The sequence below is a fragment of the Anarrhichthys ocellatus genome, unplaced genomic scaffold (genome assembly GCF_004355925.1).
Source record: "Anarrhichthys ocellatus isolate YVR2014 unplaced genomic scaffold, GSC_Weel_1.0 scaffold64, whole genome shotgun sequence".
In the NCBI taxonomy this organism is placed as follows: Eukaryota; Metazoa; Chordata; class Actinopteri; order Perciformes; family Anarhichadidae; genus Anarrhichthys; species Anarrhichthys ocellatus.
In genome coordinates, this window is record NW_022280094.1 from 2,581,562 (window position 1) to 2,608,481 (window position 26,920).

Here is a 26,920-nt window from a genome sequence, read left to right on the forward strand (position 1 = left end):
TGTGTGTGTGTGTGTGTGTGTGTGTGTGTGTGTGTGTGTGTGTGTGTATGTGTGTGTGTGTGTGTGTGTGGGTGTGTGTGTGGGTGTGTGTGTGTGTTTTCCAGGAGCCTCCCCCCAGTTTGAACCAGCTGGACTCCAGCAGTAACCCGTCATCATCCACCTCCTCCACACCTTCGTCCCCTGCACATTTCCAGCAGAATAACCCAACGAGTGTCAGCGCCACACCCCCGACCAACCCGTCGCCGCAGGGCTCCAGGGACAGTTGCTTCCACTTCCCAGGTCAGCCCCCTGTCCCTAGAATCTCTCACACACACGCCAGCGTGTAAAGTTACACAATGGCTAAAGGTAAAGTCTGTGGCTAAGTGGAGAGCAGGGTCGTCCTTCGATCAAAGGATCGGCGGTTCGATCCCCGGTTCCGGCTCCACTAGTCGCATGTCCTTGAGCAAGACACTTAACCCCAAAATTGCTCCCGTAGCTTTGCTAAATGACTGTAATGTAATGTAAAGTTAGCACAGTTTGGGTGTTAAAATGCACTCATTGTACAGTATCCGGTTAGAGATATTTATGATACTCAGTCTCATTGATATCCATGTGGTGGATCACTTATCATTAGTACAAGGCGTAGTGTGGACGCTCAGTGTAAACGTAGCAAAACATATGCATTTCCAAATGGAAACGGCGTAATGTGGACATGGCTTCAATGGAGAGTGTTGGCCCCGTACACTGAGCCACCAACGCAAAGGATTAAGACTTAATCACTCTGCCGACTGTTTCTGCATTTAACTTTTATTTAACTAGATAGAATCCATTGAGATAAAATCTCTTGTGATCTGGCCAAGAAGGCTGCAAAGTCAAACATCGAGTGCTCAACTTGACACACAACAAAACAAAAATAAAACGGAATAAAAAGTCCACACATCAACAGAAGAGGCCGAGCAGACACAGACACACAAAAAGGTGTGGCAAAAGTGTTGCACATTGTTGTAAGTGGTTAAAACTTCTGATAACATCGTCTGTTATGAATTCATAAAGTAACATGTATTTATACTGTGCACAGTGCAGTATTCTGAAGTTGTCTTTTCCAACAGATGTTCCTGCTTCCACATGTACTGCTGTTCAACATTGTGGCAGCAACAATGAGTCTGGGTAAGGGAAAGCAACATAGGTTCCATATTGGCTGATATTAGCTAATCACATTTCATATACGTCGGCTGATCAGTAACAAGAAATGTCAGCACAGATATGTTTAGGATAAATAAGTTCATTCAGAGACAATGTCTCCAGTCGTGTCCCACAGAGAGCAAGGAGCAGTTTATTTGTACACTGAAATGTCCTACTCAGTATCTCAGTCTCAAATGTGAAGAATCCTTATTGTTGTGCTTCTTGTTGATGTTAAAAAACTAAAATGAGTCTGTATATCCATATCACATTAAGATTTCAATAAAAAACTCTGTAGGCTCGTATGTACAGAGCTTAACATCCCTACCAAGGATGTAGTCGGTTGCTAATTCTTGTGGTTCTTCTCTCAGAGTGTCCCAGCTGGCCCTCACTGAAACACAGCTAATGACAGCGGAGCAAGGAGGGGTGAGTCCTGGCAGTCGTTTCAGTTCGTCTTTTTGGTTGCCAAAGGAAGTGTCACCGTATGAGAGCAGAGCAGAGCGGCGGCCGTGAGCTAACTAGTGGGGCACGCTCACATGTACTAACATGGCCCTCCTTACCATAATAACAGCACCTGAGGGGCAACAGCCTCTGTGAAGAGGACCTGCTCCCTATGGAGATATAAACGTTCATTCTTAGATAACAAAAACACCATTCTTAGTTTATACATTAAAAAACATAGTTGAATATTGTATTCTACTAAAATGTATTTAAAAATGTAGTAAATGAACAATAACACCAAAGAATTCTGGTAGTTGACTCAGTATCCTGTTCCATGTTCACTTCTCTAGTTCATGTGTTTCAGGAGGAGGACTACCCAGCAGAGGATGAGGAGGCAGCTGAGCAGTGCACCAGAGAACAGAGCCTTTCCACTGACGTGTGTGATGAGGACGGGCTGGAGGACCTGCCTGCTTCCATACGCCGTCGGGGGGCCGTCGGACGCTGGAGGGGCCCCATGCGCCGTAAGGCCAGCCAGACCAGCGTCTACCTGCAGGAGTGGGACATCCCATATGAGCAGCTGCAGCTGGGAGAGCTGATTGGCAAGGTGAAGACAGACGTGTATTATAGACACACTCAATCTTAGAATACAACATACAATAGCATCATCTGACACAATGGATTCTGTGACGGTCCAGGGGCGCTGGGGGAAGGTGCATAAGGGCCGCTGGCACGGTGAGGTGGCCATTCGCCTACTGGAGATTGACGGCAACAACCAGGACCACCTGAAGCTCTTCAAGAAGGAGGTGATGAACTACAGGCAGACCAGGCACGAGAACGTTATTCTGTTCATGGGCGCCTGCTTGGCCCCGCCACACCTCGCCATCATCACCAGGTACAGCTGCATGACTCGTCAGGTCTCAGTTCTGCTCTTCCCTCTTTTCCAGCACACTTGCAGTATATAAACTACCGGTATGGTGATACTTTTACATGTGATATGTGGTTTTGCTGTGTATATTTGTTGATGTTGAATTTGGTTTTAGTTCCAATGTGGCATGTGTTTTCTCTGCAGTTTCTGTAAAGGTGTGACTTTGTACTCTGTTGTAAGAGAAAGAGGTCACATGCTCGACATCAATAAAATCAGACAGATTGCACAGGACATTGTAAAGGTAAGCAACCCGTGATCCGTGTGAGATTGAATGAGTAAAAAAAGCTGAACTCAATCATTTCAATACCAATATATGATCATTTCTGATAATCCAATTCAATCAGATGATATACAGTGGCTTGTAAAAGGATCCAACCCTTTCAAAAGTAATCAGATTACACTGAAAATGTAATGTTTGCATTCACCCATGCTCTGGAAGCTCCAAGTTGACACAGATGAGAAAATAATGCTTAATTACTTAAATATATATGTATTAATTATTACTTATTAGTATCACTGGTCAGACTGTGAATCTGAGAGAACATGTGAAAATGAAGACCAATGTTAGAAGAAGAAAGTTAGAGATGAATAGTTTGAATTCACTCATCTTCCACTCTTATACAGGGAATGGGTTATCTGCATGCCAAAAGCATCATTCACAAGGATCTGAAGTCTAACAACGTGTTCTATGACACAAACAAGGTGGTCATCACAGACTTTGGCCTGTTTGGGATGGCTGGAGTGGTACAGGAAGGCAGGTAGGAGTGAAGTCTATCTATCTAAATGATCTGTACCTCCTCTGGTAAGCCACGGTTACTGTCTTCATTCGTGTGTGTGTGTGTGTGTGTGTGTGTGTGTGTGTGTGTGTGTGTGTGTTTAGAAGGAAGAACATGTTGCGGATACCTCGGGGCTGGATCGACTACCTGGCTCCAGAGATTGTTCGAAAAATGAGTCCAGAGGTGGATGAGGACCAGCTGCCTTTCTCCAAAGCTGCTGACGTTTATGCATTTGGGTATTGATTGATTGATTCGAATTAAACAGCCTCCTCAGGTTTATCAGTAGCACTAATTGTATGCTATATTCTAAAGTTAATTTGACGTTTAAACTAATGTTTTTCATTAACAAAGAGAGTATCTTTTGCTGCACTTACATGTTCTTTGGTGCTCAGTCATTTCCTCAGTTAGTCTGTTGATCTTTGAATCCCTCAAACTTCTTTTTGTGTTACCTTACAAGTTCCAACATTTTCTTCATACATCAGACTGTGGCATACTTGCTAGGTGGTTTCACTGTCACCAGGTTTTTCCTGATCATATTTTTCCGATGTGTCCTTTTTTAGCACAATCTGGTATGAGCTGCAGGTCGGAGACTGGCCAATGACCAACCTGCCTGCGGAGACTAAAATCTGGCTAGTGGGCAGCAATGTGGGCATTAAGAAGGTGCTGGCAGAAGCCAACCTGGGCAAGGAGGTGACGGTGAGTCTGTCACATAGAACGTAGAAGGACAATCCTAATTTGATCAGAGGGAAGCGGTCTGTGTGGAGCTGAGATGGGACCAGCAGGAGTGTGAGAGGCAGACACACTTGTCTGTTAGCATTAATGTCTGCTTAATAAAACAATGATACCACGTTAGACAGGAACCCTTTTAGTGAAATGAAAACAACAGCAATCCTACTTCCATCTCAACAGGAGATCCTGTCCGCCTGCTGGTCCTCTGAAGCCGATAACAGGCCCACCTTCACTCCGCTGGCAGGCATGCTGGAGAGGCTGCCTAAACTCAACCGCAGGCTGTCTCACCCCGGACACTTCTGGAAGACAACTGAGTAGGTACCATAGGAAGAGAAGGCATATTCATGATCCAGGGTGGACCAGCCGACAACATCATTTACACCAGCATTCAAGAAGGGAGTCTTCACCATTTAATTTAGTCGTCATCATCATCATTTTAATGTCATGTAAGCAGAAATGAGATGCAATACACCATCAATCAAATGGAAAATGTTGTAAATAAGATTTTGTAAAGAAATGTGAACATTTTGAAGCTGTCCTGCTGAGTATCAACTAATATAAACGACCTTTTCTAACGTGACTGCTCTGTTGTATTTTGAGGAAAGTTCGAGTAAGACTCGACAACATTTTGCTGTGCCTATGGATGGAGTTGTTGCTCCTTTATGCTTCCTTCATCTTGTTTTCCAGACACTTAATAATGTTTGTCACAGTCAGCAGTATTTCGTCTCTTCACCTCTCCTTCTTTCTCCTGTCTCTGTGATTTCCTCTCCTCCGGGTGCCGACTGATCCCCTGATCCACCTCTGCCTGTTCCTGTTGTGTCTGATCTCCACGGTCTGCCTTCCATCCCACATTGTCCCCTCTGTCCGTGCCTCTGATTCCCTGTCTTTTTATCTTCTCACTTGTTTTCCACCACTCCCTATTTCTGTCTCCTCACTCCGTTCTTCTCCTGTTAAAGGCTGTGGGATCATCAACGTCGTCATCACTGCCTGAGAGATCTCTGCCATCAGCGTCTGCATGCACACTGTCCATACATGTACAAATACAGCAGCTGAGAGGCCAAGGTGCCTCATAAAACTGAAACTTAATATTGGCTTGAGGAAATATTGACAATATCAACTAAATATCTTCTTTGAAATTAAATATCATTTCAATTTCAAAGAGGATTTTTCAGAGCTCTTATCTAGGGCGACATATCCTTCCCATTTCACCTGATGTTTAGGCCTGTCACAATAGCTACTTTTGTTGTCCCAGATATAGAGCGCAGGGATGACCTACTTTTGTAGCCAACAGGAAGTTAGCATCGTACTGGTTCCCTCCACAAAAATTCAAACAGATGTTTCCATTGGATTTAGGATTATGGAGACTTGTGATCTGTATCTTTATTGATTTTGTGTTCTTGATTCTGAATACAGAGTCACATCTGATGAATTCTCAGTAACACAAGTTCTGTATGCAGAGCTTGTGGACTGTGACGGGTGTGTCAGGTCAACTGAGAGGATGTAGGATCCTGTTAAGCACTAAGACAAGCAAGGGGTCATGTGACAGAGGAATAGAGGTGAGACATCCGTAGGCTACTTCTCTGTTCTTTCTACGAACTCTAATGACACTTTTCATGATATGAAAATCACATTAGCTGCTATTGAAACAACATATCTTTTGTCTTTGTCTCTACTCTGTTTTTACATTTCAAGCTTTTTGTATGTGTGCAAACTGGTTTCTCCTATGTTCTAACTGCTTTCCATAAATGACAATCTGTATATCTATCTGCATGTGAGTGGACACTGTTTCATCCTCGGTGCAGGAAGGCTGCTGGTTTCAGCTTTTATGGGAACTAGTTCCTATGAAAACTGTTGATTTGGAAGTCTGTGGATGATACAGAGTGACCACGATACCTTTGCTATAAATTCAAATTGCTGTTAAATTTGTAGCCACACTAAATACAACACGCCCCAGGAATGGCAGTGTTATGTGGTCGTTCAGTCCACTGTGATCCATACTGAAATATCTCGGCAACAACGATATCATTTATGGCTCACAGATGATGAATTGTATAACTTTGATGATTGTTTGACTTTTCATCGAGTCAAAAGCCATTTTTTCCAGTACTTTGCTTTATGACCAAATACCTGCAAAACCAATGATGTTCCCGTCAGCAAATGTTAGCATGCTAACTAAGATGGAGAATATGCAACATACTGGCTAAACAATAGCGCGGTGTGAGCATGTAGCATCGTAACATTAGCATTGAGTAAAAGCACCACTCGGTACAGCCTCACAGAGCTTCCAGCATGGTTTCGACTTGGTTTGTACACTGTAGTGTTCAATGTTGTGAGCATCACAAAAGAATTGGCCAGTTACATCCATGGTATCGTGGTACATCTCTGAGACTGAGGTCTCCAAACCTGGACCAGTAAAAACCAATATCTGCATTTCCTTTGCATGAAGCAGCCCTTTAGATGCAGACAGTTATGATGAGCTGGACCTAAAGGACTGTAGGTTCAGCCCAGTCCCCAGGGAAACATTGTCACATCGTCTGCAAACCACAGATACGTTGAATGTGGACGTTTTGTGCATTTGGTAAGAGCAAGTGAGGTAAATATCATTAATGGATCAAATAGCAAACCGATGAGAGATAACTGCCACACTGAGATTTCATGAGAGCTATTTGTTCAGTTTCACTTTGGATAACAATAACGCGAGGATAATACTAGAAATAATATAACGAAACTTATATTGCAACAAGTATGTGTCTTTCCTTTGTACAATCCAACACCGCATCATGTTTGTGAACCTTGTGTGTGTGTGTGTGTGTGTGTGTGTGGTTTTCCTCGGGCAGGAGTACAATGTACGCTCTGTGAATGTGTTGGGCTTCACCAGCATGATCATGAACATGATCTTATGTATATAGAGTGCTGGGGGTTGTATTTAATATACAGTGTTTGCACAAGGGTTTTTAAGTTTAGATCATTTGAATTGGTACTTTAGTCCCATTGATGTATAGATAAATGTGTAAACTGTGGTTGTGCTTTTTTGTTTTTTTTTACGGTTGAGGTCTAATTTGAGTATTTTTGTACAGGCTGTGTTGATACTTTGTGTGCCTCTGGTCTGAACAATTGAAGATATTAAAGCTGATCTCCAGTGAGTCTGTGTGCTTGTTTTCTTACAGAGTCAATGGCATGATAATACAACCTAAATGTGCAGTCCATGTTGATACGCTGTTATAATATACAACATACTTATACAAGCAGGTAGTAAAGAACACTTGTACCAAGGTCAGATCTAGTCCAAAAAAAGACCAAGTCTACATGAGATTGTGACTGAGATAAGACAAAGACACAAATTACATTCAGTACATTTTACACCAAAATGGAAAATAAAAGCATCAGTTTAGTTGTTACTCTAAGCATAGATTATTTAATTCTGTTGCACCAAAACTTTAAAATCCATTTTATATTGGCTGTATTTAATATTCTGACAATATATCAACATTTATAATCTATGCAAAGGGTAGTAATGTCTACTGATGTCCCTCCGTGTGTTATCAGAGCTTCTCTCCTCTTTCTTCACATAGTGCCTTTTAGTGCCCGTTAGTGCATGTGAGTGTGCCCCCTGGTTAGCTGATGATGGCGTTGTTGTGGAAGCGTAGCGCCGACCCTTGTGTTAACACGGTTAGCTCTGTCTTCACTTTCGTCGTAGTTGCACTGTTAGCACTATTAGCACCGTTAGTAAGCAGCCGGCTCACCGTCAACATGTTGAGAACCGTTGAGAGGCAATCAAAATGCTCCCAGTCTCGGATCTTGCACCTTTAAACTGTGATCCTGTATTAACTTTGAATTTGCACTTGAGGAGGTTCATCTTGTAAAATGGCTGTCTTTTAGAGATGGATTGAGCCGAATGATGAAGTTCTTCATAGAAAGTTTAGGGACAGACTCAATCAGTTGAGTTTTGTAATGCTGCTGCTAATTTTCTCTCAAGATACGGATTCAGCAAGGACACTGTTATGGAGCTGAACAGGAGGACTGGACCAACACGCAGTCTCTTTTCTCCTTTGTTAGGACACTTAACTGCTATAGATAAGAAGGTCTTACAAACTTCAAACCCTTCTCTTTTACTGGTGAATGTACAACACACCATCCACGACATATCTGCAGTCATGTTGCCGTTATCTGTGACCTCAAGGTAACCCAGCTAAATTGCTCCTGTGAGGCATGTGACTAGTCATTCATAGACTTCTCTAATAAAACCTTTACCTGCGTTTTGTTTGGGGACTGAGGAGGGATTTTCTTGATCACTAACCACATGTCAAGCTATGTTATGGTGTCAAAATTGCTCTTTTGCAAATTAAAGTACTGCATTTTAAATTGAAATACACATGTCTGCTCTGATAACAACACACAGAGAGAGAGACTTCAGTCTCTGCTCAGGTAGACATTACTCCTCTAAATGATAAGATATTAATGTTCAGAATGCTAAATACAGCTACTTTATTTATTTGTCTTTTTTATTTATGCATTTTGTTGTTTTTGCTTTCTAATTACTTCCTTTAAAGTTGTAACTGTTACTCTTATCATCCAAAAGTTTTGAATACTTAAGCCCTTTTATTAAATTCACGACAGAGTTAACAGGAAACAATAGACGTCACTTTGGTTGTAACTAAAGTCCATACTGAAGTAGATCATCTCTCACAGTCTCTTCACTTCCTGTTTCTCCCATGCTGTGGTTTCCTGGCCAGGAAACGTTGTACAAACTGACTTTAGACTTCAGGTCAATATCTCGCCTACAGTGTAGTCAGTGTGAGTGTATAACAGCTTCAAACATCACATACATGCACTGTGGGTTCTTCACACACAAATCAAACGCTTTTCTTGACAGGAGGTAGGAGGGCTTCTGTCGTGGCAATTTTGTAATCCCACTCTGACAACGAGTACAAGACAACAGTCTCTTCCAGTATTGTCACTCTTTTAATGCTCAGAGCATTAGAGGTACACAGGACAAGCGTTAGGTGCAAATGTGCAGCCCTCGTAGTACCTCGGCTTGGTGTCCCCCCTCTGGTTGCCTCTTTTAGTGAGTAACTTGCATGTCTTTGTTAAAAAGGAAAAGGGTTGATCAGCCTTCTGATCATCTTCTGATGACATCCAGGTGGGGAAAAAAGTCCTTAGTTTAAGTAAACCGATACAATGTAAGGAAAAGCAGTCGTGTAAGACTGAAATCCTGTGTTGATCAAGTATGACCACTAGTTGGCACTGTTTACGGGGTTTGATGTGATGGGGAGGAGGTGACGGGAGTAGGAGAGTAGCGAGAGACGGTGATCTGACTTGGTGCGGTTCCGTGGAAGCTTGACTAAAGTTATGAGAAAAACCCAAAACGTGTTGGACTGATTAATTCCTTTATCATACACCCACGACGCTTACAGTAGTTATGGAAAGACACAAATATAGCATTATGACTTCCACCTACCTCTAAATAAAATGAATAGGCTACTTACACTTCAGCAAAGGCTCTCACAGCTTCTTCCACCACTGAAGTTTGGGATTAAGCACTACGGGACATACAAGATACACAAGGCATGCAAAAATATTAGCATGGTCCTTTCAAAGATTGAAATGCATCTGGGAGGGATTCAGCTGTGGGCTGCTGGGACTGGCAGCTGTTTGAGTTAAACAAGAAGCAGCATACGGAAAAACTGAGAGTGATCTTTTCCCAAAATAAAACAATTGTTTGCTGACTGAGGATCAGCTAATGTTTGGATATATAGAAGAAGAATACAGAGACACACTCATGGCTAGAACAGCTGTTTCTGTGCAATCACTCACTCATATGCTTTCTGTCCTTCCTCTGCTCTGTAGGCTGGTGATTAGAGGGCCGTTTAAATAACGCCCACTGTAGAGAATCGAAACCTATCTGTGGAATAAAGGCACACATTGTAAAAATCTCCCATTTTGCGTCAGATTTCGCAGCACGCTCCCTGCAGCTCAGCAAACCTGCGCAACTCTATTTCGGACAATGGCTTTTAATCAGCAGACACCTTTTTATAACCCAGTAAGTGATTCACACTTTATTTTTCTGAGAAACGCTGTGATGATGAGTGAAGGCTGGTCCTGCTCGTACCTCAGATCCGTCATGGTAGCGGTCTACCGATCGGCAGTTCAACGCAGGACTAGAAAGACCTGCAGGAGCCTGCGCATCAACAACACCGGTTCTTACATTCTATACATAATTCATAATATATACAGAATTAAACGAATTCAACTTCATATTGCGTCTGTACTCGTTTACAACATTGTATTGGTCATATTTCCATAATGCGAGTTGGCGAGCAGTGTTTGTAGTGTTGGAGTACATAAAGCGTGACGGAGCGCTGCTTCCTCTGTCTGCATTCAGCTGTAACGGACCTTTAGTTCCGTGTTCTCAGAGAAGGAAACATGCTCAGCTTTCTGTTGCGTTCATGTGAAATCAGACAGAAACTAGACGCTCAAATTAGGTGAGGCCTTGCTCCTTGCCATCCGACCATCGGGTGTTAACTCAAACCGGAGAAAGTTTTTAAAGTTTGCAACAGAATATGAAGAGAAAACTTGCATTTTAAAGTTACACGCAGCACTAGAATGATTGCATAAAATAGTGGTCACGAACTGTTTGTATTTGATGTATTTTATTCCCTCACCATAGCGGACACAATTCACCGTTATGGCTTCAGTGTCGTGAGAGTGGCAGAACGTGCTCTGTATGATCAAACACCAAATGAAGATCACACTTTATTGGTCCCGAGACCTACTGTACACCTACTGGAGCAGCCAGCAGTCTGTTTATTAGACACACGATCGCAAAGTGTTATACATGAATAAACCCGCACGTTATCAATCATTCAATGAACATCATTATTTATTTATCGGGAACTTACATCGATACATAAAACAAAAATAGTTTGTCTCACTGATGAGAGGAAATGAGGAAATGAAAAGCATATGAACTTGAAATGCTTTAAAGCATTTATTCGCTCTCATTTTAGAGTATTTAACGTGTGTATATATTTTCAGTACACGAAGTCGCATTACCGCCTTAACTTTGGCAAAATTAATTGACACAGGAGCCCAAAGAGACAAACAGGAGAATCATGAAACTAATAAAGATTCAAGAAATCCTGTATAAAGTATAAAGGCGATCAAAACACATAATAATAAATGTTAAGTCACTTTGGGGAACTTTTAACTATTGTCGGAAAAAATAGAATGGCAGCCTAAATACAGGCTTTAGGTAATGGCCGTGAGACGGAGCTGAGGCGGTGCAGACATCTGCAGAATGAAACGGATCTAATGTGAGAGAAGTGTGAATGAAAAACACAGGTGATACACATGCAGTCCAGACAGAGGGTTAGACAAATGTGAGTATTCATTCAGTCAAACATTACATCCGTGGTCGTCGCAGACACTCCTGGTGGAGATAGAGCACCTCTAGTTTTAAATGAAAGTCTGTGTTTGTACATGTGCTCCTAAACAAGAACATAGGTCATTGAATTTAGGCTCAGCTACAGTAAGAAGCAACCCAATCTACCATTTAAAGTACAGTGATGGACTAAAACACACAAGCTGGATTTAGTTTCTCCAATAGTCAATTTAATTTATATAGCCCAATATCACAAGTCACAAATGCGCCTTAAGGGTGTTTCTACCAGCAATAAGAAGTATACTAGCAGTTAGAGTGAGACGCAGCTGTTGACCTGTTTAGTCCTGTCCTTGTAGAGAATCCCCTTCTCTGGATCGATCCATGGGGGTCTGCAGGAGGGGACGTCCATCAGCATCAGTGGACGAGTCCTGCCTGGAGCCGATAGGTCAGACTGCTCTTTTCATCCCTGGATCTCTCTGCTGTTAACATTTTATAAAAGTGCTTATATTGATAGTAACTACATTTCATTCTATCTTAGTTTTAGATGTGTATTTGTCATTAGGACACATTATGCTGAGTGAATTCCATTCATCTGTGCCTCGCCTCAATTGAGGCTTTTTTTGTTTATTGTTTTGCCTTTGGTATTTGTTTTATTTTCTTGTGATTTTATGACGGATGTATGTTAAGACATGGTAAAGGTTCCCTGTTGAACCATGTCAACATTCAGTGTTTCTACTGAAACACAGGGTGTGCATCTTTGAGGCATAATAAACAAGTGGAACATTAGAAAAGCTGTTGACAAGACAACCTAAACTCATTAACTCGTGTGTTCTGGAGCTTTTGAATGTTTCACATGGTCTTCATCAGCTCATGGTGTTTGCTCAGTTGCACATATTTTTTGCACATACGTGTGCTTTCATTATGTAGACCATGGGATCTACTCTTTAACACACTAACACACACTCCATAGCGCCATTAATGGTCAAAACCTCCACAGGGCACATTTAGATTGTTTATTATTTGGGCAGCTCGCAACGTAAAAAAACCAAAATGAAAGCCATATTTATACACAATTATAAAAATATAAGAAATGGCAGTTTGTTGTAGACCATTAAATGATGACTTTGATTTTTCTCCAGGTTCCATGTGAATCTACAGTGTGGTTCCAGGACCAATGCGAACATTGCACTCCACATTAACCCCCGGTATGACAGCCACCCTGGTTATGTGGTCATCAACACCTCACAGAATGACAGCTGGGGCATTGAAGAGAGGAAGCTTAACTCACCGTTTCCTGCTGGCTCTACCTTCAGCCTCAGCATCACTGTCTCCCGTGATTCCTACCAGGTCTGACTATCTGAAAATGAGCTACTTCGTTTGGTACACAATTCTAGAAGTTTAATCCTGGCAGATCCTCTTTCACAACATTTACAAATCATATGTCTCTTTGGTGATTGCAAAACAAGTCATTTTGAAGAACACAAATTATAGTTTGTACAGAGCTTATCATGCAAAGAATAATTAAAACCTCTTAAGTTTGACCTCGCTCAAGTTTGCCTGCACTCTCGCTCAACCTGAGAGTTTTACAATGAGCCATGATTTTGGCCAATCAGAGAATTGGAGTGGTTATTTGGGATTGCCCCTCCCATCTGGCAGGAGGCTGAGGTCCATCAGGACCAAGACCTCACGCCACAAAAACAGCTTCTTTCCATCCGCAGTTGGGCTCATTAACAGAGCCCGGGACCCCCGCTGACTCTGTCATCCCCAGGACAAATTCCCACCGGTCACTCCCCTGCATCCCTTCTATTACACACTACACTTACATCTCACTTGTTTATAGTCCTGTCATCTGTTCATTGTTTATAGTCCTGTTATCTGTTCGTTTGTGCACTTTATTTTGGATTTCACTTTATTTAATATTTCATCTTTATTTTATATTAATTTATTTTATATCTCACTTTATTTTATATCTCTCTGTAAATTGTAATGTGTTTCTACTTGCACTGATTATTAAATGTTTGCACCTCCCGTCACGCCAAATTCCTTGTATGTTCAACATACCATGGCAATAAACGGTTCTGATTCTGATTCTGAGTAGGAAAGTGGGGAGGAAGTCAGAAGATGGTAGATTGATGGAGTACAAAAATAGATTTTAACACAGTTAAAACACAGTTGTTGGGTTTTTAAAAGGATATTATTTACATTTTCACAAATTAAATTCCATATTTTTTCTCCAGCTGAACATCAATGGCTGCCACTTCATGGAGTACAGACACCGTATCCCATTTCACCAGGTGGACACCATCGCAGTAGCTGGGAAAGTCGAAATTTCCTCCATTGCCTTCCAGAACTCTATGGTGAGGATGCTACCGGAAATAAGTATGGCATTCATTGTGTTTTCATGTACTTTAAGTAAATGCTCTAGTTGCAAAAAATACCAAACCTATTACATGATTCATAGAAGGATGATTCAAGTGTTTTCCTTCTGTGTTAAGTTTCCTGGACAGCCGGCATTTCCCGCTCAGCCTGTGTTTGCTTCACACGTTGCCTTTCCCACCAATGCTGCCTTCCCTTCTTTTCCGGTGGTTCCACCGCAGCATGGATTCCCCTCACACCCTGGATTCCCGTCCCAGCCTGGATTCCCGTCCCAGCCTGGATACCCGTCCCAGCCTGGATACCCGTCCCAGCCTGGATTCCCCTCGCAGCCTGGATTTCCTCCTGCAATGCCTGTGAGTATCAGGCAGAGTGGAGTTACAGTTCTACAGGGATTTTACAGAGCTGCTCTGGGGCAGCACAAACTTCACTGGTTAAGTTAAAGGGTCAGTTTGCACAAATTGCTCGAAAAACAAACATATGTTCCACTTAATTCTAAATCGGCCGCCATAGAGAGGGGGGGAGACGTAATTATGCTTAAATATGGGGATAACAACACACATTCAGGCGGTCTTCAGTCTCTCCTGAAGGCATTCGTAGCGTTGCACTCAGTAGTTTACATGAAAAGTGACAGAAATAGAATACAAAAGAGAGCTATAGAGATTTAAACCCTGGCACCTCCTGTCTCATCTCCACACAGCAGACCAAGCATAGTGTGAAGTGGGTGTAAATCTGGGAATGCCGGTTTCAGAAAGTTGCAATAATTGTCAGACAGTCCCCCCAATCCAACGTTGGAAAGGTGTGAGAAGAGGAACTTTCTGAAGCTATTTGACTGTTCGACCAGCAGCGTATTGGTAGTTTAACACCCCCCCCTCATAAGAAGGACGCCTTATGTTGTGGAATATTTCTTATGACTAGTCGGGAGAAGAAAGTGAAGGTTTTCTATCAATATAAAGTAAACAGAGTTTTGATGAACGATCAAGGTTTGTAAAGTCAATTTATTTGCTTGCAAGCAAAGAGAACAGTCTCACAGACACATTGCAGTGATCTGTAAGAGTGGTCTACCTAACAGTCACAATGCATGGACATTTATGCTCAGACAGATTCCTGTTATCTGCTTAGCTAACAAGAATACACAAAGAACACAATAAAAGGCAGGTCATCCTTTAAGCCTTAGTATACTTCATTTAAGACAGTCAGGAAGATGCTTTATCTCCTGTTTGCAAATCCCTTTGTTCACAGTTTGCCTTACAATAAACCGTTTAAAACTCACAGCAGATGCTTCCTTTGAAGCCACTGTGACATTGTTAAAATGACCATTGCAGAGACAGAATAGACATTCTTTACCCTCACACATGATATATGCATGCAAAGGTTTACGCCTTTACAACTTCAGATAATGCGTCACAAAGGAAGTCAAAAGTATTTCAAACAGAGGATCTCTGTTAGTCAAGGCCTCTCTGTGTCTCTGTCTTACGAAGAACAAAGAAACAGTGCACAAGATAACAGATAACAAGACACCTGGATACTAAACTAATTAAAGTCATCTACTGAAACTACAGTTTGGTGTCTGCTCTTTTAGGACTTACATTCTTTAAACCTTCACATGAGACTATGACATATTTTCCCATTACACTTACAACAAACTAGGCAGCGAGTTCATTCAAGAATAAACTTATATTATACAGTATAGTATCACATTCTGGAGAGGGAGTTAGCAGATTGTGTTTCACTCCAGGTTGCATTCATGCAGAAGCAAACTCAGAAACATTAGACAATGGTTTGAGGTGAACATGATTTTCAGAAATACCATAGGTTGGGGTGAGTATCGACCACAACAGGTAAGCTAGAAGAAACAGAGAAGGATCAAGGGCCCATGAAGACAAGCACATCTGCGTCAATAGTTGATGATTGAAACAAACTGAGAAACAGGAAACTACATTGGGCATAACACTTCCTGTTCTGTAACAGATCGTGGATAACGAAAGCAACTGCTGCTGCACTGCTCTCTACAGATTTAAACTTTGAAGCGTGGTGTTTCCTGGCAGCACCCTGTTCAAATCTGCTGCAGTTGTATCATCTTTGATTTATAATTTTACTATACTCTTCATTAATTTAACTAGTGTAAAACAATAATCAATATTTGTATAATTAATTTTCCCATTCTGTCTTTATACAGGCTGTTCCATATAGGAGCCCCATCAGTGGTGGACTTAAACCTGGCAGGACCATCACCATCCAGGGGAATGTTCTCCCCAATGCCACAAGGTCTGACTCCCTTATTCATGGTTACTAGATTTCACTTTGAAAAAAAACATTGTACAATTGAAACAACATCACACTACACCTTATGACTGAGTACGAACGAGTGGTCAAGAAAAAGAAGAATAAAGTCAAACCCAGTTGCTGGCTAAAGATTCTGAATCTGTGCCAAGACTTTGCATCTGCACCTTAACTCACCATCCGTGCCTTGACCATACTGTGCCTAGATTTAGCCGAGACTCTACATCTGTGCCTAGACTATATCTGTGTCTAGACCCTATGTCTGTGCCTAGACTCTATATCTGTGTCTAGACCCTACATCTGTGCCTAGACTCTACATCCGTGCCTAGACCATACGTATGTGCCTGGATTTAGCCGAGACTCTACATCTGTGCCTAGACTGTACCTAGACTCTACATCTGTGCCTAGACTGTACCTAGACTCTACATCTGTGCCTAGACTCTACATCTGTGCCTAGACCATACGTCTGTGTCTAGACCATACATCTGTGCCTAGACTCTACATCTGTGTCTAGACCATACGTCTGTGCCCAGACTCTACATCTGTGCCTAGACTCTACATCTGTGTCTAGACCATACGTCTGTGCCCAGACTCTACATCTGTGTCTAGACCATACGTCTGTGTCTAGACCATACGTCTGTGCCTAGACTCTACATCTGTGTCTAGACCATACGTCTGTGCCCAGACTCTACATCTGTGTCTAGACTCTACATCTGTGTCTAGACCCTACATCTGTGTCTAAACCCTACATCTGTGTCTAGACCATACGTCTGTGCCTAGACTCTACATCTGTGTCTAGACCATACGTCTGTGCCTAGACTCCACATATGTGCTTAGACTGTACCTAGACCCTACGTCTGTGCCTAGACTCCACATATGTGCTTAGACTGTACCTAGACTCTATATCTGTGCCTAGACTCCACATATGTGCTTAGACTGTACCTAGACAGCAGTTCCCCTTTGAAGACTAAGAAAGCATTCATGCAGGAGGCCCAGTATCATGTATTACTCACTCTTTCCTGTTTCCTCTCAGATTCACTGTGAATCTGAGCCATCGCTCTGGCACCGCTCTGCATTACAATCCACGTTTCAATGAGAACACTGTGGTTCGAAACACCAAACAGGGGGAGCAGTGGGGCGCTGAGGAGCGTGGCGGAGTGATGCCCTTCCACCGGGGAAAGCCTTTCACGGTACCACTGCAAATACTTCACTGATTGCACACACTGACCAGGTGGTAGAACACGCATCTAGTACAGTGGATTCCGAGAGCAGTTTGTATACATCATTGCATCTCCGTTACTTGAGCTAAGTGGATAGTTAAACTAGCTCTCAAAAGGTCATTGTGCAGGGATACAGAGCTTTCCTTCACTTTGATGGACTCCACCATTTAGAAATCTGACCTTAGTGTCATTAGTTCCTCTGGATGAATGTCATTGTGATGCACAAAAGAGGGAATCCTAGATAGTGACATGTGAGTTTGGGCTGGTCAGAGCATACAGTACAGGCATCATTTGATTGATTTATACAACACTGCTCTTCCTACTCAAGACTTAAAAAAAACATTGCCAAAAATGTCTTTTGAAGTGGATTCAGAACAAGTCTCCGACTCTCAGGTGCAACTGGAATAAGGAAGCTTCAGGCCTTCGGCATAAGGTTGTCACACAGGGGACATGCACATGTTATATGTCGAGGGTTTTTATTGTGACGGGTAAGGATGGTAGGAGTGGATCTGGGGGCTATTTCACAAAAGCACAATGAAGAAATTTGAATTTGTCTGTAAGCATGTCTGTAACATAATGTTTTAATCATTGTTATTTCTCTCAAGCTCAGAGCAGACAGGTGATCCCAGTCAAAGAAAAGGGTGAAAGAGATTGTGGTGTCCTCTCCCTGTTGTCTCATGAATGTATAGTACACTATGTAGACCAGTAATCGTACTATGAACCGGGTCTTTGCAACTTGATCAGCTATTTCTAATCATCATCTAAACAACTGCAATAATATTCATCAAACCTCTGACAACAACATATACAATATAACCCCAAACACAATATAACAGTAACATTGTCACATGAATAATAGTAAGATAGTAATGCTCACAATGTTAAAATAATAACAGTGACAATAAGTACCTGCGGTATTTTAGACAAATGCATACATAAGAGCATGGAATAAGGAATAATCGTTGTGACTAAACAGATAAAGCACAAGTTGATGCCATTATTTGCGGTGCTAAAGTTGAAGCTAAATTAAAGTTGTTCTGAAAAAGATGTTGCTTCTGTGGAAGTACTGACGACAAAAACAACAGTTCAAAAGAATATATTGACGTGGGAATCATTCACACTATGTAAAGGCCTTCATATGTTTACAGGACAGATCTTTCTTTGTTCACCTGACTGCATTATGGAACAGATTTTCCTAATTCTACCATCTTGCAAGAAGACTACATCATTTATAGTCCTGCCTATCAATACTCCAAGTTTCAGAAGGATAGATCACTTTCTTTTGTGGTCCACTTCCTCCCAGACTTGAGCCAGACATGTCTAACAGACACTATGTGTGGGACCTTGGTGACTTCTACAGTAGTGGTAGTATAAAAAGACACTGTGGCAAGTTTGTTACTTTAGTGTTATCAGAGAGGCTCTTCAAAGTATGTGATCGCAAAATGCCCTTGTTTTCTTCCAGCTGACTATCTGTTGTGAGAAGCACTCCTTCAGGATTGTGGCCAATGGGATGCAGGCGCACAACTATGTGCATCGTTTCACTCCCCTCCAACACATCAGCACCCTGGATATCGAAGGAGACATCAGCCTGACCTCTGTGATGGTGTAGACATCCAGGACCTGTGGCTGGTCTTGATAATCTTATACACAACATGCTTTATCTGACAAAAAACATTGCATTTATTAATGAATCCATGCTAATTCTGTATACCATATATTTTTCTCCTGTTTATCCATACTTCAAATAGTCATTCTAATTTCTATATTATTATATGCTATACTCCTGAAACATTAAAGGGGAAATTCACCAACAATTATCAGGTTGAGTTAAAAAAATGAAGCTCATTGTGGTTGAATTCGGTAGTCTGGGGTTTGTCCATATGCATTCTGTGTAATGTAGGCAGATAGTCTCTGAGGTGATGGAGACAGGGCAAGTTGAGAAATAAAAATAGCCGCAGCAAAACTGACAACGCACACTTGATGCAGCTGACAACAGGAACATGTACAACAGTGGATTAGTCAGCAGCTTGATTTTTCAAAAGTAAAAGTCTCTAAAAAAGGAATAGTGATGGAAATAACATTGCCTCTTGATAGTGTAATCATTCATGTTTTTTAAACATTGGAATTAAAGTATAGTGTGACAACATGTGTTGTGGTGTGATTAATTCTGGTCTGACTGAACTTGATAAGATAAAAGGGAAGAAAATGAACAATTCCACTAGTGTAGATAACATGTTAAACAATCTATAAATCCCTCATGATGCACTATAACTACACTAGAAATGAATATATTTTCATTTATTTTTTTGATCTGTGGTCTGCAAATTGACCACAGCCTGTGAGAATGTGTGCAATGTAATCTTGTTTTGTCAGATTATCTATTAACTCTATTAGAGGCTGTTGGGACAGTTTACGGTTATGTATAAACAAGACTCTGAGGCACAGCACGGCTAGTTTACTGTGGTTATGGTAGCATGCTAAGGTTTGCTCACTGGAACTAAAGGGTTATGGGAATGTCTTTAGTTTTGCAGGTATTTTTTCATAAACCAAAGCATTGGACCAATTTAAGTTTTGACCTGATGATGGCACAAGAGGAAAGGTTAAGGGATCACAAAGTAATTACAATTCAACATAAAATGTGTGTACCAAATGCTATGTTGCTCCAAGCCACAAATGCTGGATGTAAAGTGCTAGAGGGGAAGTCAGGGGGTCACCAAAGTCATTGGGGTACAACATCTGAGAACCACGACTGTATCCAAAATTTTGTGCCAACCAATCTGGGAGACTTTGAGAAGTCTGAAACGCTTCATATTGGAAAAATATAGCTCCAGTAAAATTCAGGGGATTCAATATATTTTTTTCAAATCAATTTATTTTTGCAGGCTTTACAATCTACATGTGACACCCTCAGCACCCTCACATCGGAACAGGAAATACTCCCCCAAAAAACCCTTTTACGGGGAGAAAAGAGGAAGAAACCTTAGTGAGAGCAACAGAGGAGGATCCTCTATCAGGATGGACAGAAGTGTGATAGATGTCATGTGTACAGAATGAACAACTTAACAGAGTTACAACACATTCAATGCATATGACAGAACACAAAACCTGCGAGGCGAGAAAGCACAAAGACTCCGGTGAAGAAGCAAAGTCAGTAATGTGCGTTCATGGTATCAGTAATAGAAATAGTAATGTGAGTAATAATAAAAATGATATTAGCAATGGGTGTAACGTATGCCGGTTTTAATTTCCCGAGTATGATATGAATTTTTCACACACCGTCATACCGGTGCATAGCCAGAACAACTGCTGTAACTCTTCAACAGGCAGCTAAATATATTGTTCGCCTATATGAGCGCTACAGTCGGAGCTAGTTGTCTTAACTGTATTGAGAGGGACCCCTAATCATGGTTATAACACAACAATTAATAACCCACAACTAACGCTCTTTAACAGGGCAAAACACCACGACACAACTAACGGATGTATACGACTTTCACTCTGAGAACAGAATAAACACCCCTCCTCCAGCTCAGGATCAAGGTGCTGTATCTGTTCGTAGCTATTGCCCCGTGTACAACGTCACGAGGTCAACGAGCTACGTGAAGCAGAATTCATAAGGATTTAGGAAAGTATTAAAGGAATTCAAAAAAGGTAACTAGGCCACCAGTCACCAGGGTTTATCTGATCAATATTGAGTTAATTGTTTGAGTTATGGAGAAGAGGTATATGTGTAATTCTCCCTACTCATTTTCAGATGTGCAATATTTATTCATGTTAATAATTCATGTTGTTTATAGAGAACTGGTTGATTGACAGTTTACTATATTTACTGTTCTTTTCAAGTGTTATTCTTTTTTTTTTTTTTACTTATTTGTTCCATGTTCTGAGTAAATAAATACAAAACAATGAAACAAAATGGTTGTCACTGTCTATTCGTATTTATTCACATGATTCCCATATAACTGTATGAAAATATTTGTTACATTTTTGCAAGATAGACGTATCGTTTTGTTTTCGTGGACGGCAGAATGTTGCGTCACTTTATCCTATGCTAAAGGAGCTAAGGAAAGGAAGCATCGAAGCACCTTTCCTGAGCATTTAGAGAATTCATGGCTGCTTTTCCCTCACTTATGAACCTTCCTCAGCAGCGGAGCTGTGTCGAGCCAGTTATAGCAGTCATTTTATAATTATCTTGAGCACGTATAACAATGAACTTGTCCTATTCCCACAATAACTGGTGGCCACCAGACAGTGGTGGGCCGTCAGGGCCAGCAAGGCCTTCTCTGCTGGCCTAAACAGAATCACAAAGTTATAGCTATTTTATAATTTAATATTTTTTCTAAAATACACTACATGTATTATAATTTATAAAAATATTTTTCCCATTATCTTATTTTCTCATTGCACAGCTACTGTCTTCCTCAGTTGTTCTGCTTCCAGTGCAGCTTGTTTTAAGTAGAGCTTTTATCCAATCAGATTTCACCTCTGTGTCTCTAGGTAAGAAGAGAGGCCAGAGGCCTGCAGACTCACAAGTGCTTCCATGTGCAGTTTAAGTGAATGGGGACGATATTGTTGATTGTCATCGTGTTCAACCAATCAGATCTTTAGTTTGACATGTTGGGCGTATTCTTTGACGTGCCAGAGCCTGCTAGCCGGCCACTCTGCCGCGAGGTGCAGAGTGTGCTGTGATTGGTCAGTAGGCGAGCACGTGACTATCGTGAAACGAAACTTAACAGCAGAGGCTGTCAGGTGGTGAATCACATCACGTGATGCAGCTCAGCCAATCAAATATGGGCATTCTGATTGAGTGAGATGTACCACACACCATGACGAGGAAAGACATTGCAGAGCAGTACGTTCAACGTTCAAGTTGTGAAAGTAAAATCCTATAATAATCTCTGTGGGTTGTGGCTTGTCATTAAGGAGTGATTGCAGATCCTACAGCCAGACCAGCTGAGAACATTATATTTTCCTGAATTTAGGCTTTTGCATTTTCTAAATGCCCCAAACGTACCCCAAAAACTGAGCAAAGTTTCTCCATTCACTTGAATGGGGTTGCGGCGTGAAGAGAGCTAAAAAAGCACTTAACTTTGGGCCCATATTGACGAGCCGTACATTAACGTAGAAACATGATTCAAAGTTTAAAACGTAGACAAAACGCTGCACTTTATTGAGCCAAAGGGACATTTTGATAGCTAGCACAGTTTTCATGAAGTCACAGATTAAGTTTCACAAAATTTTGGGTCTGTTTCAGATTTTATAATGGGTGTGTATTGCACAGCTCGTTAAGAGCTAGAGTGAGGGCATAACTGTCAGAGTGGAGCGGAGCTTGAAAATATTCTGTGATTTTTCCAAACAAATTGCTCCAGCTCCCACAATGTTTACTCTTTATACACCATTTTGGCCAAAAAGCTTGGAAATGTTGTGCTGGTCGCAGTAAAGTGTCTATGGAATCCAACGGACTTACACATTTGGCTCAAAGAGCCGCAGAGCGACATGAACTCCAACCAACTGCTCCATTAGACTCCATGTTAAATCTCACCACTAATTTCTCAAAGAAAGCAGACGGTATCAGTTTTGTCTATTGCTCTGGAGCTCACATTTTTAACACCACAAACATAAAAACACATCAGCGCGTTTGCCAGAGTCTTATCTTTCTCACGGTATCCATATTTTGGCACTCAGACTCCTGCTAATTTGTTAAAAGGAGGCAGGGGTTTTGTTCAAAATCACTGATTACTGCAACGTTTCTTAATCAGTCTGCCTCAGTTACTACATGCACGCAGTCTCGCTCTCTCTCTCTCTCTCTCTCTCTCTCTCATACAGTCATTCAGGTTTTAGATATATTTAGAGAATCCCCCCTCCCCCTCCCATTTCAAAATAAAAGCTCTAGAGAGTGAATTCTAACTGGAATGCTTGCGATGAAGCCTGTCATTTAATAACCTCTGTGTTTGTGTGTCAAACATTATGAATATGTCTCCTCTCCCCCACCCAGTCCCACCCTTTCAAAATAAAAGCCCCATAGAGTAACTGTATCTTAACATGAAGCTCAGAATGAGGTTTGTACAGAAAACATGGGAGCGTTAGCTCCCATCATTTCCAAAGGCTTCTCAAACAAAGATGTACATGTCCAGTACAGAAATGACGGGAGCCATTAGTGGACTGTCCATCACGAATATAAGATTCAATCCAAGAGTATGAATCTAAAATGCAGAAAAGAGAGAAGCGATATCTCAATCGAACCTCAACGATACTACCGGTAACATCAGCGTGTGTAACTATATATTGCGACGTCTTCGGGCAGTAGAAGCCACACTGTCAAAATTTATTTTGCGAAATTTTCAAGTTATTATTGTAACTGACTGTCTCATGTTTATCGTTTTGTATTGGAGATATGATGTCCCTTCAGGGTTGCCGTAGAGAAAAGGCGACTTCCGCTTCTGGTCGAGGGGGGGGCAGAAATAAAGAGAGAAGCTGCACCAGCTGTTGCTCTCCCTGGAGACTACTGGACATCGCTGTGGTAAAGTCAGCAGACACTCTCAGATCTCCATGGTCAACTCAGCAGACACTTACATTTTAGTGCACCTATATGCTGAAATTTACGGTAAATGCATTTAAATGCCACAGATCGGGAGCGAGCGAAGGACTTTGAAAGTTAGCGGAAACATTAACATGACACAACATCCGGTTTATTCAGACGAACATCCGGTTTTCAGAATAAGATGCCAACAAAGTATGAATTATATTCACATTAAGTATAAAACATGCTACCTGCATCTCGTGAACCAAATGTTATTGCACTTTTGTTCATATAGCAGTACTTTTAAAATAAAAGTGCACAATACACTACTTTTGAATTCATTATTGAACTTTGCCATAACAATGCGATTAATCGCAAAAAATCCATGCGATTAATTGCGATTAAATATTTTAATCGTTGCCCAGCACTTATATATATATATATACTATATATATAGTTGTATGTATTTTCCGCATTGCACTTTGTAGACGGTCCCTGCGTACTCGTCTCACAGCCTGCGGCACCAATGCTCTTCGTCCAGCTCGTAGCTCGGAGGACGGCCCGTTTTGATTAAATTAAGGTTGTAGCTTGTTGTCTACCTCACTACGGTCACAGAGAGGTATCGTTTGTATTTTACCAACGTTTCGCTAACGATGTATTGAACCGGGAATTCTGAATCTTTGAATATCTTTCCAACTTTACCTAAACAGATCCATGCTGGCGCTTCAGTCAGGCTGCAGCTACAATGCTTGTCCAGCAGGGGTAGCTGGTTGACCACCTTTAGCTGTTGTACTGAACCTTCACAGCAGCACTGGGAGCAGCCAGCTATGATAACGTTAGCTAAAAGCCAGTCTGCGGCTTCTGTCCCTTCTGTTCCAGCCGAGCTGCACCCAGAATTTGCTGTACTGGAGAACAGTGAGTATTTCTTCTGGAAATAAACATCAGTGATTCCATTGAGGGGACGCTTTTTGTTTGAAGACACCAGTGTTGATTCAGGCGGCCAGTCGGGCTGACTGGAGAATTGTCACAGGATCCCAATGTGTTGTTCCAGGACCAAAAATGAGAGCAAAGAACTAACGTTAACGTTAAGGCTGTGGCTGGAGCCAGTTAGGCTATTTAGCTAACAAGACGGCTCACTGGAAAGTTCAACAACAACTTAATGTATTACTATTGGATTGTGTTTTTGGAGCTTTTTTAGTTTGAAGTGGAATAAAAACGCAAATATGTGTAATTAGGTAACGTTACCTCCACAAACGAAACGGTAGCTCAGCTAGCTAACGTAGCCGGAAAGCTACACCTATTTTAGCGCTGTCATGCTTTTTGTCCCCTTACTTCACATTGAATACGGAGTGGGGCTAGTGGATGTTGCTCTTTGTTCGTTAGTGTGTGAGCCAGCTGTTAGCATCGTTTGAACCTCAGCGGTCAAGTAGATAAAGAGAAGAGAGCTTAAAACAGGAGGCACTATAGAGACCCTTAGCTTTTCTAATGTCGTTATTATAGACAGAACGTGACGCTAATGTTCATACCAGAGCTGTCCATTCACGGTGGCCCTGCCATCACGACCAGAGAGGCACTCAAAAAGAGCTTTAAGGAAACCTTTTGGTGTTCTGGCCGATTGGTTAATTGATAACCCGCTGGGCACCACCATGTTCTTTATTTTGAGGCACTGAGTAGTATCGTTCATCTACCAGAGCACTGTGCTTTTAGTACGTTATGATCTCTGTGTTGAGTTTGCAGTGCTAAAGTTCAACTGTGACCCCTTCTAGCTGGGAGTACAGAGTGGCCCTACTAATAGAGAGCCATGCCCAATAGCCTGTGCCATAATTACAGTAGGAGGCGGCTGTTTGTTTGGGATCCAGAAGAGTCTCTGTGTGTCACTCAGCAGCTAATGAGAACCAGGCGTCTGCTTGTGGCAGTTTGTGGCAGGAAGAGTTCCTAAGTTTGGAGGGTTAGGAGAGACCTGGTTAAAGATGAGGCCAGGAATGTGTTTTGGTCCAACCAAGCTCCTCCAATGGGCCTCTGTCATGATGCTGGATGTCTTCAGTGATGGAGGTCTATCTGTTACTGGGCCATCTACACACATGGACAGTTGTGTACAAAATATACAAAAGCCAAATGCTAGTGGGAAGTAGGATATGTAATATGAAGTTATCGCCCATTTTAACTATTTAAATTACGTCTGAGCAATACAGTGCTATAACACTGCTACAATGATATGTAATTGCAACTAGTTTAATTTCTGATTAAGGTTCAAGGTTGATTTATTGTCATTGTACAACACAGGGTTGCACAACGAAATGCAGTTGTAGTCCCTTTATAAAGTAAAACAAACCAAAGTATGTTTATGGTGGCGGGTGGAGGAAAGAAGCTGCTCTGAGGTCTGCTGGTACAGCAGCTGGTACTTGTGTATCTCTTACCAGAACGCAGCAAAGTGAACAGGCTGTGGCTTCGTGGGTTTCAATATTTGGGCTCTGCACAGGCACCTCACCGATGTCACTGGTTATGAGTTGTATATTTGAATATAAAAAGGGAAGAAAGAGCCCATGGATGTCATTTACATTGTTTGTTTTGACTGAAACAACATCCAAAATCCAAACATATTGTTTAGAATTATTTCAAAAAGAAGAAAACCTGTGTAAATCCTCTCTTTTGAGATACTGCAATAGAAAGTTTTCTTTTTTTGTTGCTTCATATAGGGTTGGGTTATATAACGATTCATACTATGGGACAATATGAACTTGTCTACTGTTTGAGAATATGTTTATTTGATGCTCGTTATTCTTTGATGTCTGAGTATATTAGGCCATTGCTGACAGTGTTGCAAACCAATGAGCAGAACTTCTTATGGTAGTATTTGAGCTTTTTTGCATACATTTTAAGAAATGTGTCTATCTGCAACATCTTTAGCTCACTAGATTAATCAAAAATAATCTTATCCATAAACCAATTCTCATGATTATAACACATGTTGATTTCAATTAGTTGTAAAATGATTTAGAATGTATCCATTTTGTACATCCCTAGCTTGATAAATGACAATTGATTAATTATCAAAATTATTATTGATAAATTTAGTGTCTGTGTGTGTGTGTGTGTGTGTGTGTGTGTGTGTGT

The 26,920-nt window shown here is 41.4% G+C and overlaps 3 protein-coding genes and 1 long non-coding RNA gene across 12 annotated transcripts in view; 3 read left to right on the top strand and 1 right to left on the bottom strand.

Annotated features, from left to right (window-relative positions):
- LOC116397213 (kinase suppressor of Ras 1-like) overlaps positions 1–7,172 on the top strand; it is a 36,465-nt gene extending 29,293 nt beyond the window's left edge. For all 4 annotated transcript variants that reach the window (XM_031872445.1, XM_031872446.1, XM_031872448.1 and 1 more), the window contains 11 exons: positions 105–279; positions 1,089–1,146; positions 1,530–1,584; positions 1,964–2,203; positions 2,295–2,491; positions 2,669–2,765; positions 3,149–3,282; positions 3,405–3,536; positions 3,861–3,996; positions 4,210–4,343; positions 4,986–7,172. In XM_031872445.1, the coding sequence (XP_031728305.1) occupies positions 105–279; positions 1,089–1,146; positions 1,530–1,584; positions 1,964–2,203; positions 2,295–2,491; positions 2,669–2,765; positions 3,149–3,282; positions 3,405–3,536; positions 3,861–3,996; positions 4,210–4,343; positions 4,986–5,082 (1,455 nt within the window). In that variant the 3' untranslated portion in view covers positions 5,083–7,172. The remainder of the gene's footprint in view (positions 1–104; positions 280–1,088; positions 1,147–1,529; positions 1,585–1,963; positions 2,204–2,294; positions 2,492–2,668; positions 2,766–3,148; positions 3,283–3,404; positions 3,537–3,860; positions 3,997–4,209; positions 4,344–4,985) is intronic.
- Positions 7,173–8,508: 1,336 nt separating this feature from the next.
- Positions 8,509–10,410, bottom strand: LOC116397254 (uncharacterized). The gene is made up of 3 exons (XR_004213668.1): positions 10,139–10,410; positions 9,844–9,931; positions 8,509–9,569 (listed from the first exon to the last, which is right to left on the bottom strand). It is a non-coding gene; the product is annotated as an uncharacterized LOC116397254 (long non-coding RNA).
- Positions 9,937–19,434, top strand: LOC116397253 (galectin-9-like). 2 transcript variants are annotated; one of them, XM_031872515.1, is made up of 8 exons: positions 9,937–10,069; positions 11,767–11,855; positions 12,550–12,757; positions 13,648–13,767; positions 14,008–14,139; positions 15,963–16,051; positions 17,100–17,256; positions 18,749–19,434. In XM_031872515.1, exons 1-8 carry the CDS (start codon positions 10,034–10,036, stop codon positions 18,893–18,895), a joined length of 978 nt encoding a protein of 325 aa, XP_031728375.1. In that variant the 5' UTR covers positions 9,937–10,033; the 3' UTR covers positions 18,896–19,434. The 2 variants fall into 2 exon arrangements, with proteins under 2 accessions (XP_031728375.1, XP_031728374.1); XM_031872514.1 differs by having other exon boundaries at positions 9,939–10,069; positions 13,906–14,139.
- A 4,930-nt stretch (positions 19,435–24,364) lies between these two features.
- Positions 24,365–26,920, top strand: part of myo18ab (myosin XVIIIA b) — a 143,218-nt gene continuing 140,662 nt past the window's right edge. For 3 of the 5 annotated variants that reach the window (XM_031872465.1, XM_031872467.1, XM_031872468.1), the window contains exon 1: positions 24,510–24,721. The gene's annotated coding sequence lies outside the window, so the exon portion shown is untranslated. Of the gene's footprint in view, positions 24,387–24,509; positions 24,722–26,920 lie in introns of those variants that run through there. The other 2 variants (XM_031872466.1, XM_031872472.1) reach the window with 2 other exon arrangements.